This window comes from Medicago sativa, chromosome 4, assembly GCF_051527215.1.
Source record: "Medicago sativa cultivar Bolivia chromosome 4, Bolivia_mono, whole genome shotgun sequence".
In the NCBI taxonomy this organism is placed as follows: domain Eukaryota; kingdom Viridiplantae; phylum Streptophyta; class Magnoliopsida; order Fabales; family Fabaceae; genus Medicago; species Medicago sativa.
The window spans coordinates 100786142-100799161 of record NC_140752.1 but is presented as its reverse complement, the minus strand read 5'-3'; the positions used below and the strand labels follow the sequence as shown (position 1 = coordinate 100799161).

Sequence of the window (13020 nt, the reverse complement as noted above, 5' to 3'; positions counted from 1 at the left end):
CCATTAATGCAATTTCCCTTTCTTGTACTAGTCATAGTACCTTCATATTCATATTCATATTCATTGCTTGTTGGGGTCCTCTTTTCTTTTTGTTTGAGAGAAACATAAACAGAACAGTCACCACTCACCAGATCTAATCTACTACGTACTAGATTTCACATCATCAAAAAACAACAAAGATGCATACAAAGACAGACTCAGAGGTTACTAGCTTAGATGCATCATCCACAACAAGATCTCCTCGTCGACCAGCATACTATGTTCAAAGTCCATCCCATGATGGTGAAAAAACCACTACCTCCTTTCATTCTACTCCTGTTATCAGCCCAATGGGTTCTCCTCCTCATTCTCACTCTTCCTCTAGCCGTTTCTCTGGTTCCCGGAAACTCAACAACAACAACCACCGTAGTAACACCAAACCATGGAAGGAAATTGATGTAATTGAAGAAGAAGGTCTTCTTAACAATCAAGATCATCATCATTCTCTTTCTCGTCGTTGGTATTTCCTTGCTTTCATTCTTGGCTTTTTCCTTTTGTTCACTCTTTTCTCTCTTATCCTTTGGGGTGCGAGTAGACCCATGAAACCCCATGTCATGATTAAGGTATACTTTTATTTTTATTTTTATCCTGTTTTCTAAATTCTTTTAATAGTTATGCCAAATGGATTTTAATCAATTTTTGTTTGATTTTGGGTTTTTTGTAGAGTATAAAATTTGAGCATGTTAGAGTTCAAGCTGGTTCAGATGCAACGGGTGTGGCCACTGATATGATTACAGTGAATGCAACTGTGAAATTCACTTATCGTAACAAGGGCACATTTTTTGGTGTTCATGTCTCATCCACACCTTTAGATCTATCCTATTCAGAAATCGTAATTGGCACTGGCAATGTAAGTCATAAGTTACTTGCTTTTTTTTATGTGTCAATGTTGTGTATGTCTGGTGTTCTAATAGATACGAATTCAGATTGATTGCAATTGGCAATTCCCGAGTTTACATGATAATCATATTAGTTGTCACTAGATCGAGATTGAATGGTTTAGATTGTGTTCGATCTCTATCTGACAACAATCGATACACTGATTGGAGTCAATCTGAATTCTGATGCACACATTAATTTTTAGTTTGATTTTAATATGAATTACTGAAAATTGTGTATCAATCTTTTTCTTTGGATTTGTGATTGCAGATGAAGAAGTTTTATCAATCAAGGAGGAGTCAAAGATTAGTGAGTGTGGCAGTGATGGGAAGCAAGATCCCATTGTATGGAAGTGGTGCTAGTCTTAGCAGCACAACTGGTATGCCAACTTTACCAGTGCCATTAAAATTGAGCTTTGAGATTAGATCTAGAGCTTATGTGCTTGGGAAATTGGTCAAACCAAAATACTACAAAAAGGTTCATTGTTCTGTCGTATTTGATCCCAAGAAAATCAATGTTTCTGTTTCCCTCAAGAAGTCTTGCACCTATGATTGAGAAGTGGAATGGAAGGAAGATGAAGAAGCACATGGAAATGGAAATGGAAATAAAATAATCATAGAAAAGTGATTCATTGGTTGAATAAAAAACAAAGGGGATACAGCTCATAGGAATAAGAAATGGAAAAACGCGTTTTTGTGACACTTTTGGCTTTTTTTAACACTCCACATTCTCTAAGTTCTAGTAGCATAAAGAAAGAAAGAAAGACATGTTTGGATTCGGTGGAAACTTGTTACTCACGATTACTACCTTTTTCTACTTTTTAATTTTGTCCCATCATGTGGTAATAAGGTTAAGGTGTCCTAATGTATTGTAATCAATCTGAATGTTGTAATTTCATTTTTACAGTTGAATTATTTATAGTGTAATTATAGCCGAAAAAGTTGAATCATTCGTTGATTAGTTTGTGATATAAAGTAAGTTGAATTATTCTTTGATTAGTTGGTGATGTCAGATATGTATTGTATTATAAACTCCATATGTGTGAAGTCACCGATTGTAAGATGGCCAGCTTGTTCCACACACACCGCCAATTTTCATATATGGAACTAAAAACATGTTGTATTTTAATCAAGTCAAAACATATTATCTTACATTTTTATTTTATTTATTTTACGAAAAATAAAAATTAAGACAAGAACTAAAGAACACGATTAAATAAAAAATAAAGACTAAGTTGGGGGAGAATGAACATCCACAAGTCCAAGAAAATTTTAAGATGATTTATATTGGCGTGGAGATCAAAAAAATTATGAAAAGTTGCAACACTCCTTAGAGTTAACTTCAACAGAGAAGAGAAGAAATTGAAAGCTCCCGCAAAAGCTTAAGGCAATGCCACATATCTCAAAGTTCAATAGAAATGAAATGACAGTAGAAATTCCTAAAATGTAATATATTATTGAAATTTGAAAAGCACCTATGATTGATGAATCTTGCAACATTCCCATTATGTGTTACATGATATGCATGTCTATCATTGCCGGTACTATACACAATCCTGTCATATAATAATTCTGAATTGATCTGCATATTCTGAATTGGGCAATTTACGGCTTAAACCTCGTTGCACTACCCGATTTCCACAATGCATGTCACATCCACATTTCCTCCAGCACTCCTTTATAAACTTCCTAACCAGATGCCCCTCGCTTGGTTCAGGTTTGGTCTCATTCTTAGTCCTCTCAATTGGGCACTCTTTACAATACACATAATGATGATGCTGGGGTTCCTTTACCATAGACATGCAATCTCTTGAAAACTTTTCACTCTACAAACCTTGCGAAGTGTAAGCAAACTCTACACCAGTTTCTTGAGAGCATGCACAAGGAATTGACAAGGAAAGACAGTCGCCTGAACAATCGGAGCAGCAATCCTCATCCACAATCCGAGCAAGTGAAATATTAACATTTGCACTTTGATACACTGTGTTACATGGAATGTAATTAAATTTTGGAAAATCTTCACTGTTGGTTTCGTCTAATAATGATATTTTAATGTTTTCAAAACCTTTTGTTATGTCTTCGACATATCGAAAGGATTTCTTTTTATCCTCAGAAAGAGTTTGCCTTGACCCATTTCGATTTAAACTCAAGCCAGTCCTTAATGCAGCATCACAGTTTAAAGAAGATTTAACTTCTCCCAAGGGTGAAGAAGAACCAATATCAATATTACCGTTACTGGTTCTGGTGTTATTATTTCATGTGGGAGTAGCCTATCTTGTGTGTATTCTGATACACATCTGACAGGGATTTGACAGTAAGATTTCCATTGGAAGCATTTAGTGAGCCTATAGAAAATCAACAAGCAGCATACATATAAAGAAACTTCAAACTAAGTTCAAGTCTGCAACAATATATGTTTTTCTTAGGCAGCTGACGCAAATTTTAACTTAGGCGAAGAATATATTTAAGTTATGAACATCCACCCTCAAACTTGCCGCAACCTAAGGGAGGAGGAGACCAATCAATGTGATCGATTAATATATTTGTCTAGGGATGTCAATGGGAAGGGAATGGGGCGGAGATCACTTCCTCGCTCTCCGCCCTGCCACTCGAATTGCCCCCACTCCCGTTCCCATTTTCTTCCCGTCCTCATTCATGCGGTCACTCAAATTGTCCCCCCATCCCCGAATGACAAATAAATACAACATGAAATATTTATATACACAATGCAAAATATATTTTGGTGAATTGCTCGGGGACATGATCCCCGTGTGGTGGGGGTATAATCCTTGTGCTCATCTCCAGACTACTTTTGGATGTCTTTCTCCCCCATTTTTGTTTCCAAGGGAAAGAATTCTTTGTGGGCGATCTCCAAATGAGACAGTCCCTACGGGAATCTCCATTTATAGATGCACATTGACATCTTTATTTTGTCCCGTAAATCTTCTCTCGCTTCACAATCTCAAAGAATGTGTATGATTGATTCATCGCAAGAAGCACAACATATACAAGTTGATTTTGCAACCACGTGTCTCTTTTGCGCTCGCCATTAGCTAAGAGTTTCTATGACAAGTTTTCAAAAGAAAAACACTGGTCCTGTAAAGTCGGTGCCTATGATAGAGGATCAGTGATTTGGTGATCAAAATCAAACCTATGTTATGTTGTTGATGGAATTTTTTCGGCATGAGTTGGCACCAGTCGCAAAGACTATATTGTTGGTCACAATGAGCTCCCAATCAAATCACTGGCACTATGGTAGAAGAGAACTGCACAGATAAAATTTGTTTGATAACATAAATAAATTAACTTATGACTTATCAAGTTAACTGATAAGTTTGTTTGATTAAATGAGACATATTTGTTAAAAGAGAGACTTCTCACACTTGTTTATAGCTTGAAATGTTATTTGAAGTAGTGCTTGAGTAAGAGATATTTTTTTAAGAGAGTTTGAGTAGGGGTAACCTTGGCGCAACTGGTAAAGTTGTTGTCATGTGACTGAAAGGTCACGGGTTCAAGTCCTGGAAACAGTCTCTTGTGTAAAAACAGGGTAAGACTGCGTACAATACACCAAATGGTGGAACCCCTTCCCGGACCCTGCATATGCGGGAGCTCTAGTGCACCGAGTTGCCCTTTTAGTTTGAGTAGGGGATATTATAAAGATATTTGAGTAGGGGATATTATAAAGATATAAGGATGACATGATGTATATATGAAGTGGAAGAGTTAAAGAGTACATTGACAAGGATGTCACTAATACTGACACAATGTACCAACAAATAAATATAATTCGATCGTGAACAAAAGTACTCCCTCCGTCCCGTTTTATCCGAGCCAGTTTGGTTTTTCACACAGATTAAGAAAAATGTATAAATAAAGGGGAAAGTGGAATATATTGTATTTGGAATGATGAAAGTAGTATTAATTAGAGTTATATTGTATTGGGAATGATGAAAGTTGTATTGAAAATTGAAATGACTCAGTTATTTTGGGACACTTTTTTTTAGAAAATGTGTCAGATATTCCGGGACGGAGGGAGTAACATTTTCTCCCATTGTCCATAGTGTTATTTTAATTTTTGTCATTCTGCAGTGCTATATTTGTCATATCTTTTTACTAATGTAAATAATTCAGGCTTATTCTATGACCTAGCATATTTTAGACCCAAATTAGCTATAAAGGTCGACTACAAGCCATGAAAAAAACTTTTGGACCAATTAGTGCAACAAACTTAAGCAAGTATGAAGTTGAAGAGTTAAAAGTGAGTTCATTGATATGGATGTTGATGACATCCTGTCATTACGTAATATTAGGGACTTATTGTGACATTTTGATAGAGTTCTCATGCAATTTATACTGTTCTGGAGTGCAATAAGCTTAAAATTTGAAGTCTGTTCGAAGGAAATCGCGCCACGCCAATTTCAAGCCGTGCTGCGATTTTTGAAGCAAAATTACATCCTCCCTGTTTGAGGGAAATCGCGGCACGCCATAATACAAGGCGCGGCGCGATTTTGATGGGTCAGGCCCATAACTTCTATAAATACTGCACTCAAGCTGAAGAACAAGAGTTACGATTTTGGAGAGCAAAGTGCGATTTTGAGACATCGGAGACGGCTAGAAGGGCGATTTCTTCATCCTTTTACCAATTCATGTATGTTTTAATTATTTCATTGATTATGCTATTTGTAAACTCGATTATGAGTAGCTAAATCTCTTAGAGATTAGATCCGAGATGAATCTTTGTAACCCTAATTGACACATGTTGCTGTGAAACTCTATTTTGTTTATGAATTCAATTCTAGTTTATTCAATTCAATTGTTCTTAATGCTTTTTATATCTTGATCACATATAACTTGATTTCGTGAGAATGAATGACCACTGACCATGGCTTTCAACTTAGACCTAATTGAATTGTTCTAATAAACAGGGTTAGTCTAGGAATAGATAATCGTTTGTTAGTGATAATAGGTTAACGTTCGGTAAACCTTCAAGAATTATTAGACCACCTAAGGAATTAGGGGCTGTAGTTTAAGAAGAGGGTCCTAACTCAAGGGATTGATTAGGGCTATTTTGTTAATCATCGTAAATTAGAAAAGGATTCATAACAAATAGGTGCAGTAGACCAATTAGGGGAACTTAGAGGATTCGACGGATCTGATCTCATCTCTCTCTTATTTTCTAACCAAATCTTTATTTTATGTTTATTTATTCTTTACGCAAATCAAATCTACTGCCTAGTGGCAAATAAAATAACTTTTACACATCCTAAATATTAACCTTATTGCTGAATTGAGATTAACACAGTCCTCGTGGGATCGATATTTTTACTACTTCGATAGTATTTGGTACACTTGCCAAACGTCTATCAAGTTTTTGGCGCCGTTGCCGGGGACTGTTGAGTCATTTCAATTTGGCAATTACGTTTTTATTTAGGATTTCTGTCATTTATATTTCTGTATATATATTTATAAAAAAAAAAATATTATGCTCTTTGTTTTCTTCTCATTGTACTGTGCTACTGAAAAGTTTATCCAAGTTTTGCAGCTATGATAGACAGGTTACTCCTCTATGACACCGAAGAGATTGCTAAGTTGCAGTATGAAAAATATATGCTATCTTTTAAGATCAAAATTTTGGACAACAAAATCTCGAGTTGTGGTCATTATGAGGCGAATCAACCAGGTAGTGATGGTGAAGGGAAGAAAGAGGTGATCAACATTGATTACAATACTCAACTTCAGAATATTTTAGATGATTTCTTGGTGTCAAATCAAGTTTCATTTGAGAAGTTTGATGTTCAGTGTGGTGATCTTGTTGAGAAAGCACATGAGTCTCAGAGGAAGCTGGTTCAGATGAAGAGTGAGTGTCACAAGGTTGAGGTGGAAGAAAAACCCAAAGTGAGGAGTGTTGATATTTTCCCGAAGTCTGAACCAACGGAGGTTGAGGAAATCACTCGTGTGCAGATGGATGCACGTCCTTCTCTACGGTGGGAGAGCTTAAATTCCAAAGGTTTAACTGTGAGTGCATGGGAACATTTACTTCTTTGTTACAAATTCATGGAATTCCTACCAAACAAGAGGAAGAAGAAGGATGATGTGTTCTTTCTGACATATTTGCCACCCTAACAGTGGTTGAAGCGTCAAGCTCAATGACGTAAAAGAAAGCGCTGGGTGGGAGGCAACCCACTGTTTAATTTTCAGGTATGATTTTATTGCTTTCAAAAATAAAAACACAAAAATATTTTTCTTTTCTTTTTAATATGAGGCAGGAAAGTTTTCGAAAATTTGTTCAAAATATACCTCTTGCCAAGAAAATCATGCAAGGTACTGATGTCTTGCATAATTCTCTCCTCAAAAGTTTTTCAAAAATTCAATGAACTCAGGCATTTTTCAAGAAAACAAAAAAAAAAAAAAATTGGCCTGAGGAAGCAAAATTACACACTTCCTGTAAAGAGGAAATCGCGGCACGCCATTATACAAGGCGCGGCGCGATTTTGATGGGTCAGGCCCATGACTTCTATAAATACTGCACTCAATCTGAAGAACAAGAGTTACGATTTTGGAGAGCAAAGTGCGATTTTGAGACATCGGAGACGGCTAGAAGGGCGATTTCTTCATCCTTTTACCAATTCATGTATGTTTTAATTATTTCATTGATTATGCTATTTGTAAACTCGATTATGAGTAGCTAAATCTCTTAGAGATTAGATCCGAGATGAATCTTTGTAACCCTAATTGACACATGTTGCTGTGAAACTCTATTTTGTTTATGAATTCAATTCTAGTTTATTCAATTCAATTGTTCTTAATGCTTTTTATATCTTGATCACATATAACTTGATTTCGTGAGAATGAATGACCACTGACCATGGCTTTCAACTTAGACCTAATTGAATTGTTCTAATAAACAGGGTTAGTCTAGGAATAGATAATCGTTTGTTAGTGATAATAGGTTAACGTTCGGTAAAACCTTCAAGAATTATTAGACCACCTAAGGAATTAGGGGCTGTAGTTTAAGAAGAGGGTCCTAACTCAAGGGATTGATTAGGGCTAATTTGTTAATCATCGTAAACTAGAAGAGGGTTCATAACAAATAGGTGCAGTAGACCAATTAGGGGAACTTAGAGGATTCGACGGATCTGATCTCATCTTTCTCTCATATTTTCTTAACCAAATCTTTATTTTCTGTTACTTGATTTAATTAAAATCAAACCAAATCTACCGCCTAGTGGCAAATCAAAATAAACCTTTACACATCCTAATTATATAACGAAATTGAATTATTGAAGTTAAAAACAGTCCTCGTGGGATCGATATTTTTACTACTTCGATAGTATTTGGTGCACTTGCCAAACGTCTATCAAGTTTTTGGCGCCGTTGCCGGGGATGAGGAAGCTCCCTGTTTTATCAAAATCGCGCCACGCCTTATATATGGAGTGCCGCGATTTTGCCCAAACAGCCTATAAATACCTCACTGTTCATCATCATTTTCATTCCATTCTTCCTACTTTTCTCTACCAAAACTTCCCTAAACTTCCCATTCACGAATTTTTCCCATCTTCATCTACTTTATCACTTCCTAAACATCATCAAACCACAATCCTATCATAAATTCATCAATCCAAACCATCATCATTCACATTCATTCACAACTTTCCCAAACTTCACAAAATTTCCCTTTCACCATCTTCCTTAACCACAAATGGCCTCCAATTCACGAAACACCCGCTCAAAGAAAGCCACCAACCCCAAGCCATCCACAAGCAAAGCCAAACGCCCTCGTGCCGCATCCAAACCACCCGAAAATGCCATTCATTTCATCAATGACCAAGCCCAAGAGTTCCACCAATCCATGAAAAGTTTCGAAGTTGTGGGGGAGAGAAAGTTTGACTTCACAAGGCTTGTTAAGTATCCATTCTTTGAGGCTGAATTACGAAGGAGAGGGTGGACGAGGTTGAATGAGATGATCGATGAAGCGAACAACAAAACTGTGATTGTCGAATTCTTTGCAAATGCACGGGTTTCCGATACACCCTTTCAATCTTTTGTACGAGGCAAGAACATTGATTTCAGCCCTGAAGCTCTTAATGCATGGCTGAATGTTCAACCACCGGAGGAGTGTTGGGTTGAGAAATTGAGGAGGGAAATCACTGATGGTTTCAATGCCACCGAGCAAGATCAAGGGGATGGCATCTTTGAAGGATTGAGGACACCAGGGGCTGGACACTCAGATGATGATGTGAATATGTGCTGATCTACTGATGGATTAGCATTTTCTGCTTTGTATTTTATTTTCAGTCATTTTTCTTTTGATGTATTTTCTTTATTTTCTTTTTAATGTCGAAGTCCATTGAACTTATTTCCCTATTGTAATTGCTCCTGCACTTGTTTATTATTAATGAATTTGTTTTGTTTCATGTGACCTATTCCAGTTTAGTAACAGTTGTTTGATGAAACGGTGTTCCAAAAGTTCTAAAGGAGGGGTGACTTGATTCAAAGGCGAAGTGTACGGCGTTGCTAGGTAGTCACATACTCCCAGAAATCTCAGCCATAAGGTTCATTGCCAAATCTTGTTTTTCAATTTACTTATATTTAGATTAGTTTTCCATGCGACTACATTTCTATAACTTGCATTGTTTCTCTATTATTGATTGGTCTCTGTCAATTACACACTGAGGCAAAAGTGCTTGGTCCTGTGAGCCTTTTTGAAGCCTACCCTGTTTTAATTTGTTAAATTTATCCTTTCTTAACCAATTGTGAGCCGGTAGGATTAGAACTTTTTGTTCGGTGACAAACTACATTACAAGCCTAGAAACTTTTAGGACTTGTCCCTTAATGTATTTTCTGAGTTAAGGCATTGTAGAATGTTGCTAAAGATTAAGTTTGGGGTTGCTATTGGAATTTGCAACCAACTAAGTTTGGGGTGGGGGTACTAGAGAATAAGAGAACAAAAATGAAAGAAATATGAAATTGTCATGCGAAATATACACAAAAATGGTGTATCAAAAAAAAAAGAGAAATTGAATGATGAAAAAGGGACAAAACATTGAAAATCCGAGTAACTTCAAACTCGATTGTCCCTAAATGTTAAAAATGTTCTCTAGTACCTTTGCATTGATTGTATTTCCACAAGGTGAATGAAGGAAGGAATGAATTTTGTGCTTTAACTTCCGTAGGAATGCCTAACTCAAATTTTTTGTAGCCTACTTATCCAAATATATCCCACCTTTCACCTAAGCCCCGTTATAACCCTAAAGACCTCAAAAGTGTGTAATGATATTGACTTTGATTGATATTTAGAAACTTTTCAAGCGTATGGTAATATGTAGACCTGCATGTCGACTGGTAGAACCCTGTTTCAATTTGATGCGAGGAGTTGTGAATTGGTGGATGCGAACAAGTCAAACTAGCTCATCTTTAGCTAGAAGGAGAATGAACTTTTGGGTACTATCGTTTTGTCAGGTAACTGTTATTTTACTGTCATTTGTCACTGTTGCAAGCAAATTCCTTGAGGACAAGGAATGGTTTAAGTTTGGGGTTGTGATGACATCCTGTCATTACGTAATATTAGGGACTTATTGTGACATTTTGATAGAGTTCTCATGCAATTTATACTGTTCTGGAGTGCAATAAGCTTAAAATTTGAAGTCTGTTCGAAGGAAATCGCGCCACGCCAATTTCAAGCCGTGCTGCGATTTTTGAAGCAAAATTACATCCTCCCTGTTTGAGGGAAATCGCGGCACGCCATAATACAAGGCGCGGCGCGATTTTGATGGATCAGGCCCATAACTTCTATAAATACTGCACTCAAGCTGAAGAACAAGAGTTACGATTTTGGAGAGCAAAGTGCGATTTTGAGACATCGGAGACGGCTAGAAGGGCGATTTCTTCATCCTTTTACCAATTCATGTATGTTTTAATTATTTCATTGATTATGCTATTTGTAAACTCGATTATGAGTAGCTAAATCTCTTAGAGATTAGATCCGAGATGAATCTTTGTAACCCTAATTGACACATGTTGCTGTGAAACTCTATTTTGTTTATGAATTCAATTCTAGTTTATTCAATTCAATTGTTCTTAATGCTTTTTATATCTTGATCACATATAACTTGATTTCGTGAGAATGAATGACCACTGACCATGGCTTTCAACTTAGACCTAATTGAATTGTTCTAATAAACAGGGTTAGTCTAGGAATAGATAATCGTTTGTTAGTGATAATAGGTTAACGTTCGGTAAACCTTCAAGAATTATTAGACCACCTAAGGAATTAGGGGCTGTAGTTTAAGAAGAGGGTCCTAACTCAAGGGATTGATTAGGGCTATTTTGTTAATCATCGTAAATTAGAAAAGGATTCATAACAAATAGGTGCAGTAGACCAATTAGGGGAACTTAGAGGATTCGACGGATCTGATCTCATCTCTCTCTTATTTTCTAACCAAATCTTTATTTTATGTTTATTTATTCTTTACGCAAATCAAATCTACTGCCTAGTGGCAAATAAAATAACTTTTACACATCCTAAATATTAACCTTATTGCTGAATTGAGATTAACACAGTCCTCGTGGGATCGATATTTTTACTACTTCGATAGTATTTGGTACACTTGCCAAACGTCTATCAGATGTCACTGATGTTGACAAAGTGTATCACACAAAAATAATCCGATCATGAATAAAGGTAATTTTCTCTCTTTTTTCATTGTGTTATTATAATCGAGTAAATAAGCAATTACCCTCTGAAATTGTAAGTTTCGTCAATTACTCCCCTGACATTAACAGAACTTCAATTACCCCCCTAAAATTGTTCAACGTTAATCAATTTACCCCCTCCGTCAAATTTTCTGTAGTCAACATGACATTTTGCAAATACCCCATGAAGTTTTGCACTTATGTGCAAAATGCCGATTGAACTTGATTTTTTTATTCTTATACTTGACTCAAAAAAATATTAAAGACAAACAATTAAAAGTTAGCTTTTATGTTTGGTCAATTCCCATCACATTATTCTGCACCATAATCGAAATTTATTTGTTTGATCTATTTATTTGCTGTTTTCTTTCTTTTTTGATAGCAAATCTTGTTAATATTTGATCTACTCATTAACCATTTTTGTTGTATGGTATGATGAGTAGCTGTCTACTATTGATCTCAAATGCTCCAAAAACATAATCTATATCTATATGCATAAAAGGAACACAAAAACCCTATCCAATCCAAACAATGGTCATGAGCTTCATGAATGGAAATTGTAAACAAACACAAATGGAAATAAACAAATGGACAGAGGAGAATGGCACCATAATCAACTTGTAAAGGAAGATCAATAAGTCAAAGGTGAAATCACAATGATGATACACGTCATTGATAAAATTCAATAATTCTATTCCAATAACTTCAAGGGGTATTTGTAAAACGTCATGTTGACTAACAGTAGAATTTGACGGAGGGGGTAAATTGATTAACGTTGTGCAATTTTAAGGGGGTAATTGAAATTTTGTTAATGTGAGTGGGGTAATTGACTAAACTTACAATTTCGGGGGGGGGGGGGGGGGGGGGTGGGGGGTGGGGGTGGGGGTGGTTGCCTGTTTACTCTATTTTAATTTGTCATTCTATAGGGTTATTAGAGTAAATCATCAAATTGGTCCTTGTCTGTGTAGTAACTCACAAATTAGTCTCTGATGTTATTAATATTTCAAACTAGTCTGTGTCTTTGTTAAAAGTTTCTCAATTTGACCCGTCGTCATGTGACAAAAACATGAAACCTCATTTTGTTCCCTAAAAAAAAGGACCTAATTTTGAAACTTTTGACAAAGATATGGATTACTTTGAATGGTTAACAGAGCCAAAGACCAGTTTGAGAGTGACTTACAAAAACAGAAACCAATTTAATGATTTCCTCATTTTTATTATATTTTGTATCAAACTATTACTTTATCATATCTATTTACTTTACTGTTACTATTATGGTATGAGTAAGTCACGCTGACTTACATATGTCTACGATCTAGTATATGTTAGATCCATGTTAGGTCTTTTTTTTTTCTTTTTTAATAAAAAAATAGTATATGTTAGATCCATGTTAGGTCTTTTTTTTTTTTTC

General features: G+C 35.9%; 1 protein-coding gene and 1 pseudogene across 2 annotated transcripts; one reads left to right on the top strand and one right to left on the bottom strand.

The window, feature by feature from the left end:
* The first annotated feature begins 24 nt into the window (after window positions 1-24).
* Window positions 25-1916, top strand: LOC146934761 (uncharacterized). The gene is made up of 3 exons (XM_085706698.1): window positions 25-602; window positions 704-889; window positions 1189-1916. Exons 1-3 carry the CDS (start codon window positions 180-182, stop codon window positions 1471-1473), a joined length of 894 nt encoding a protein of 297 aa, XP_085562824.1. The 5' UTR covers window positions 25-179; the 3' UTR covers window positions 1474-1916.
* LOC146934760 (uncharacterized) lies at window positions 1609-4102 on the bottom strand (annotated as a pseudogene). Its single transcript, XR_015008049.1, has 4 exons — window positions 4069-4102; window positions 3721-3959; window positions 3512-3602; window positions 1609-3262 (listed from the first exon to the last, which is right to left on the bottom strand). The product of XR_015008049.1 is annotated as an uncharacterized LOC146934760 (transcript).
* Between the last annotated feature and the right edge of the window lie 8918 nt (window positions 4103-13020).

What these genes read in the sequence shown, in the direction of transcription:
- LOC146934761 (XM_085706698.1), top strand. Translation starts at nt 180, where the DNA reads ATGCATACAAAGACAGACTCAGAGGTTACTAGCTTAGATGCATCATCC. An exon ending in AACCCCATGTCATGATTAAG is followed by an intron (nt 603 to 703) that starts GTATACTTTTAT and finishes GGTTTTTTGTAG; the next exon opens with AGTATAAAATTTGAGCATGT. An exon ending in TCGTAATTGGCACTGGCAAT is followed by an intron (nt 890 to 1,188) that starts GTAAGTCATAAG and finishes TTGTGATTGCAG; the next exon opens with ATGAAGAAGTTTTATCAATC.